The sequence below is a fragment of the Camellia sinensis genome, chromosome 6, assembly GCF_055761805.1.
Source record: "Camellia sinensis isolate YWXY chromosome 6, ASM5576180v1, whole genome shotgun sequence".
In the NCBI taxonomy this organism is placed as follows: domain Eukaryota; kingdom Viridiplantae; phylum Streptophyta; class Magnoliopsida; order Ericales; family Theaceae; genus Camellia; species Camellia sinensis.
The window spans coordinates 128,692,369-128,700,024 of NC_138966.1; the positions used below are offsets into that span (position 1 = coordinate 128,692,369).

A 7,656-nucleotide genomic window follows, 5' to 3' on the forward strand; every position below is an offset into this window, starting at 1 on the left:
CAAAAATCAAAAAAACCATCAATTATAAAGTCAAAATAGTAATTAATATATTTACAACCACCTGTCAATATCAACACATTACACGTCCAAAATAACCATCCATCCTTACAATAAATTCACCACATCAAAAAATATTTAACAAAACATCAAAGATTTCAAATGCATGTCATATTTGTCCGATGCGAAGTATCTCAAAAACTCCACATATATATATGCACAACTTAGAATTAATGCATCGGCAAACTCAGATCCATAAACATGCATGACTACGCCTCTAGCTAGCTACCTGCAATAAAAAAAAAAAAAAAAAAAATTTGAAGAAAGCGTTGTTAATAATAATATATTTGTTTACATTTCTAAATAAAAAATAAAAAAAAAAAACCACAACACCACCACATTATTACCATCCTTACAGTTCGTGTATTATCTCCTCCATCACTAGTTCAATCCCTAACTATGTAAATAGAATTATTATCCATGTATAGATTGTAAATAGAATATTCTGTTAAGTCAACATTGTGGGGACAACTGTAATGTGAATCAAAATATTATGAAAACATAGTGTAATTTTGCCAAACATTGAGAGTAAATTATAATTTCTCAAATTTTCAGGAGAGATACAATGTATTTATTTATTTGTGTGTGGATATTCAGGATTCTCAGCCATGTCTTTCCCCAACACAAGCTTCAATAGTTAGTGAGAAACCAACAGAGAAAAAAAAAACAAACAACCAGCAATCCAAAGCAACACAAACCAATTAACTAATATTAGAAAAACACACCATCATCTGCAAACACCACCAACTCCTTTATACACATAGTACCTCTTAACTTTACCTTTACATAAAGTAGCCTTTAACAAGATAAAGCCTCTTGAACCAAACAAGCTAACAAGACAGTCATAGAAATGTAACTATGTAACTATGTAACTATGTACCTAAATCCAATAATTTAATACCAAGTCATGTACTGAAAATAAGGCACCTCAACCTATGTCCCTCAACCATCCAACTATGTACCTAAATCCGAATGAAATTAACCTATGAAACCAATCAAATCAATATTAGACCATCATATGAATGGATGCCAACACGACAGTCATAGATCAACTGTCAAAATCAGATCTATGAGCTGATAAATTGAAACAAATCCCAGAAGTATTCACAAACCATCAAAAGCAATAGTACTTACTCATCAAAAGAGTCGTATCCACTACCATTGCCCTGCATTTGTCTCATAAAGTGTTCAAACTGCTCAAAGCGTCCTTCATATGATTGAATTATCCCTTTCAGTGATGCTACCTCTTCTTTAAGGCCCTTAACCTCTTCATCACGTGCTTGTGATGACCTAGTTGTAGACTTGAATGCAGAAGACGGCTTTGGACCAACCCCGAAACCTCTCAAATACCCTGAACGCTTCCCAAGGACTTGAACAGTAATTTCCTCCTGTGTTAGCGGAGTTGCTCCAGGCTGTGAAGATTCCTCACGAAGTTGGTCCATCTTTTCCTGTTTGTGTTAAAAAAAGAAAAGAAAAGAAAAGAAAAGAAAAGAAAAGAAAAAAAGGATCAACAGTTATCCTATTTTACAAGTACACTAACTAGTTAAGCATTATATAGGACTATGAATAACAAATATAATGAAGGTATACTTACATATAACTCCGCACAAACTGGTTCAATCCAATCTTTTTTTTTCTTACTCCAATGTGAGGTCTTGAAAAAATCTACAATGTGAGGCTCCTTTCCAGTTTCAATTCCCTACATGAAACATATAAAATGCAAGCTTAGTAATATTGTTAATAAAAAAATTGCAGCATTAACTATAAGTTTTAAAACAAAAAATATGTTACCTCAATTGAGATTGCTGCTGAAAATGACCTTGAACCCATGGTGTGATTATAGGGTAACTTTTTCCTGTTGGCTATATTTCTTGTTGACCGTTTCTATAATGCAATAGAAATATTAACTTAAAAATCAATATCCAAGCATGGTTCCTATATCTTTCCCTCCATCTCTGCAATTTCCTTACTCTGTCTCATATATAATTGTATATTATTTGAATTTCAAAGAAACTTGGGACCTTTGAGTTATTCATTGTAGTGCAATTAAAAGAAACATCCATGACTGTTAAGTTAATTACCTTGTGTGTGTCACCAAGAAACACTTCATCAATCATGTATCTCCAATCTTCTTCGCTCACCCCAACAAATGGTTTACTATAAGGATCTGTACCTTCTTTCACCAACTCTTTGTAATGTTCATGCATATGATATCGCCAGCCTTTAAACAAATGTGTGGCCTTTGTGTCAATGATTTCTTGTGGAAGTGGACTCTCATCATATCCTTCAATCTCAAACTTATCCTGTCCCAATTAAACATAAAATGAAAATTAAACATCTTATATATTAATTACTTCAATCTCAACAACTATAAAAATTAAATTACCCATAAGGATTGTACAATAGCTGCTCGAATGACTGGTGGAACGTCCTCCCAATTTTTTGTTCCTTGCAATGGGGCTTGCAATCGAATTTGTGCCCCCAATTCGTTAGCGGCCTTGGTGGCATTAAGCCCCACAAATGTCCTCCTCTCAATAGAAACTCCAACAAAAAGCTTCTTCCCACCATGTTGGCTCATGAGTCTACTACTGTTCTTACCCCTAGTTGGACCTCGTACTCGCTTTGCAGATGGACCTATATTATAAACACAAAATGAAACACTATTATAGGCTGCTGCTAAATAAACTTCTGTTGCTGTATATACAGAGCAGATTTTAAGAACTCTCTTTAAATAGCATATGTGAATGAAGATTACTATGTGTCATATAATGTACATGCTGCTATATAGGTTGCTGTAGATTTTAAGAACTCTCAAGTTTAAAGCATCATGGAATGTATATGCCTTTATTCAAGCTTGCTATTATGTCATGTTCATGATTATAAGATTACTATGTCTAAGATAAGATGACTGAACATGCCTGTAATCCTGACTATATCAGCCTCGACTGCATAGAATGGTAAAATTATTTCAACATTAGGAACATGTAGATGCTCTGTTCTATTGGCTAATTTTTCTGGCCTAACTGCAGCAAGATTTAGCTTCTTAACTTCTTTAACTAACTGCAGCAACCTCCAGGAACTGGACATAGGCCTTAACAGGTTCAAAGGTGAATTACCAACTTTGATTGCTAATTTTTCAACTACTCTTCAACAGCTGATTGCAGGAGCAAACCAGATATCAGAGGGAAGGAGGGAGAGGTTTTGATCGTAATGATATTAGATCGTAACCAATATCGATTTGAGCATTACCAAAGACCACTTCAATTGTAACCAACAATACCACTTTATAGAGGGCAGAGGGAAGGAGGGAGAGGTTTTGCTCAATGGCAACTGCTCAAATTCTGGTAATATGTTTATTTGTTTGATTGAATCAAATACTTATTTTTCTCTATATATTTCTTCTCTTAAGCTTTACAAGATAAGGGTAGGAAAAACAGTAATTCTAAGAATCCAAAAAAATAAACTAAAAAAAAATGTCTAGAATTTGTAGAATTTGTAATCAAAGATTAAGATTTATTTATACTGTGCTCCCACAATAATAACTTTAAATATAGACATTTGTTTTACAAGTATAAAATACTATTCTTGCATATGACCGTTTATCTTAAGATTACCCCTAAGAAAAATATTCTAACTCTCCTATTAATTTGAAAAACTTGTCAAGGATTAATTGCGTGAAAAATACTATTTCCAGATATGACCATTTATACCACCGGAGTGGTGGTGGAGTGGAAGGTGTTGGCCTTTTACACCAGTGAGTAAGACTCGATTTCTAATGGCATAACTAGCGTTTTTCATTTATGGTTGAAACTGATCGTGTTGTGCTCCGTGCGTGACTCTACCTTCGGAGTTGGAGGTTGATGCATTCTCATTTTATTCCGGTTGTGAATCTCTTCATATGAGTTAGGATAAATCTAACCTACACCCCGAAACTTAAGGGGTGCAACGATGCTACCAAAGAATACCTTTTTTTTCTAATTGAAAAAAATAAAAATAAAAAATATGACCATTTATATTAATATTACCCCTTCAAACAAGAATTCAGACTCTACTATAAATTTGGAAAGCTAACATCGAGAAAGTCACTTCTTTTCCTGCATAAAAAGAAGATGCAAAAGAGCTACTGGCTGAAAATTAAAATCCTGTCAATCAACTTGGTTTCTTCTACACTTTGACCAACTATTAGAAAACATTAATTAGATGGCATAAATATCAACTATGGGGAAACTTACGTCCAATTCTGATGAAAGCATTAGATCAGAAATCATGTCAATAACCCCTGGTAGTTGGGAATCTTGGGATAAGGTTTTGTTGAGTTGCACAGTTATGTTTTTATCCTCTAGATTTGGCCTTGAATGATTTACTATATTGTAAAACTAATACTTTATGGTTTTCATTCTTATGAAGGCTGTTCAGCTCAACAAATTTGATTACAGACTTTCAAATAGGTTGGACACAGATTTACAAAAGCTTAGATGCAGAGTTAACTATCATGCCTTGAAGTTCACTGATCCTATAATTGACATGGGTGAACAATTGGTCCATCGAATGAAGATGAGAAGCAAGCATTTTATTGCCCTTCACCAAAGGTAATCTCTCTATCGAATGAAGATGAGAAGCAAGCTCCTGAGATAACTAACTCAACCTTAAGTTTTTACTGCTTAAGACTTCGTTAACCTCAGTTAAATTTCATCTCTGAAGCTCATAATGACCACAACTGACAGACCAATCTTGTACTTTTCCAGTGCAGTCTGAGCTCCAGAGAGTTGGTTTAAACACGAATTCCCTTCTGAGACCTCAAATCTCAAATCACACGGATAAAAAAAAAATGCCTCAAATATCAGGGTGAAAGCTCTTTAACCAAAAAGAAGAAGAAAAGGAAAGCCTAACTCCAATGTATCAGAATGCTTCAAATTCTGCTGCAACTGCTTCGAATAATATGATACATATACCTAACAGTGCTTTGAATCCATTGAAGTGCTTGATAAATAACCTAACATAGTTTTGAATCCACTGTTAGAAAAATAAATACTAGTCGAAGCCCTTTGCCTGCAGCAAAGGTAAAACCTTAGGGCATATGGAAGAGTAATGTCACTCAAAAAGGAATAGAAAGAGAGGGGAAAAGCTATAGACACAACCAAGTCTGATTGGCTTCTTTCTTAAAACCAGTAGTGAAAAAGTCATTTGACTGACAGCAAAAGATAATTATCATATTGAATTTGCAGAATGCTTTGACACTGCCCAAGAGATCAATACAATTCAATCTTAGGAAATGGAGAACATCATTGCAAATGTATTGCCAAAATACAGAGTTGCCTACTTCAGAAAACAGCTGGACATAGGTGATGTGGCACAGAGTATAGTATGGGCAGCCCATATATTTACAGGAAAGAGACCTACTGAATTGTAGTTCATTATATATATATATATATTCTTTAGGTGCCAAGGGAAAAAGTTTAAAAACAACATTCACCACTAGTGGGCTAATATCCAGATGTTGCATGCATGGTAGTCCCAATGTGAAATAAAGGTTCCAGATTACAAAGAATGAGGCCAGAACAATATCATTATAAAACTACCCATTATAATTCCTTCATGACATGTCATAGTAGTCCTAGCCATGATATCCAAATGAAATATTGAATGATAAATATAGCTTAATTTACATAACAAACAAACTGATATAGCCAGATCTGTAACAATCACACAGTTGAAATGAGTTTCGTTAATTTACAAAAAGGACAGCACCAGCTGACAACCAGTTGAAGATACACTGTCTGGATTACTAAACAATAATGCCTTGCACTCTTTATTGACTAATTGTCTCTCACTTTATCTTTTAGGTGCCGTTTGTGACTTCAAAGATCTCTTTTTTCATTATCTCTCACAGATTGTCTCTCACAGAGTCATACTTCAATACTAACAAATTTTTAATCATAATCACTCAAAAAAGAGTAAGCATGTAGTAACACTTACCAATATCAACTGTTTGCGAAGATGGAGAGGCATCCACAGGAGATAGACTTGCAAATGCATCCACAGGAGATGCAGCTGGGAGCTCAACCGGGTTTGCCTCTGACATTGAGGTCGTCGACCTCCTCTTAGTGGCTTGCCCAGGTGGCATCTGTGTAGTCTTTGTATCTAACAAATGAATTTTAAGCAACCAAAAGTAAAAATTTAAAATGCATGACAATTTATGAAATTATAAGATAACCTAATACTGTAATATTAGAACCACATTACAAGTCAAGAAATTATCAACAAAAAAATTCATTACAATTTCAATCATCACTAAACATGTCTTCAATTTTTTTATCAACAAACAAAATAAGATTATATATAATGAACACAAATACATCAAGAGCATAGCTATTAAAACCAAACAAATTCAGCAGATTCAGATTAATACACAGATTCAGACAGATTCAGCATTAAACCAGATTCAAGCAGCAGCCGCATTTCAGCATTAAACCAGCAGATTCAAAACAGATTCAGCAGATTCAGATTAATACACAGATTCAGACAGATTCAGCAGCATCACCAAACAGAAGAGAAAAAAAAACATAGAGCACTTCAGCAGCAGCACACAGAGGAGATAGTAGAACAAACACAGCTTCAAACAGATTCAGACAGATTCCGATGTTTCCAAATGGACCACAATGAAGCAATAGGTACAACATTCCAGACTTGTTGTAACTAAACATGTCTTCATTAACAAGGCCATGCCATTACAATCAAGAGCATTACAATGAAAATGACTTGATAATGCAAAAAATAAAGGATATTACAATCAAGGCTCTATATCATCATCTGTATCCGAGTTACTATGACTATGAAATTCATCTTCATCATCACTAGGATCATTTGAATGTTGATCATTATCATCACAGATAAAATCATCTCTGTTTGGACCCTCTACATGTACACTTGTACTAGATTGCAGAACCACTTGACTTGGAATAATATCAGGTGCAATGTCAGTCCTACGTAAAGTGTTGCTAATGGAATCTGCAATGCTGATTTGGACAATTTCAGTGGTCTCGTCCTGCTGGAACACATCATTCGGAATAGGCAATTCATTAGCATCGGGATCTACATCCTCAAGCTCCGGCACATTCCATATTCCTCGACGTTGAAATCGCTCTACGACTTTCCAATGTTCACCTAATTTGGTATCATTGACATAAAAAACTTGTTGCACCTGACTTGGCAAGACAAATGGGTCATTTTGATACCAACGGCTTCTTACATCAATGGTTGTCAAATGTGTTTCAGTGCGAAATGTTCTGTTGCTACCAGTGTTAAACCATTCACATTGGAACAACACAACTCGATGCCCGAACATGTATGTCAATTCCCAAACTTTATTCAACTGACCATAGAAATCAATTGACATACCATGATGATCCCCTTGAACAACCAACCCACTATTTTGACTTTTACGACGGTTGTCTCGCTCTTTCGTGTGGAATCGAATGCCATTACAAATACAACCTGAATAAATATTCACTATTGGACTAGGACCATTAGCTAATGACCACAACTCATCAGTTGCTTCCGATGATCCTTCAGCTCGTAATTGATTTATCTACATGAACA

General features: G+C 34.9%; 1 protein-coding gene across 1 annotated transcript; it reads right to left on the minus strand.

The window, feature by feature from the left end:
• Nucleotides 1–869: 869 nt before the first annotated feature.
• LOC145792384 (uncharacterized) lies at nucleotides 870–2,438 on the minus strand. Its single transcript, XM_082873118.1, has 4 exons — nucleotides 2,139–2,438; nucleotides 1,849–1,941; nucleotides 1,652–1,756; nucleotides 870–1,505 (listed from the first exon to the last, which is right to left on the minus strand). The coding sequence occupies exons 1-4, from the start codon at nucleotides 2,262–2,264 to the stop codon at nucleotides 1,188–1,190; spliced, it is 642 nt and encodes a 213-aa protein (XP_082729244.1). The 5' UTR covers nucleotides 2,265–2,438; the 3' UTR covers nucleotides 870–1,187.
• Between the last annotated feature and the right edge of the window lie 5,218 nt (nucleotides 2,439–7,656).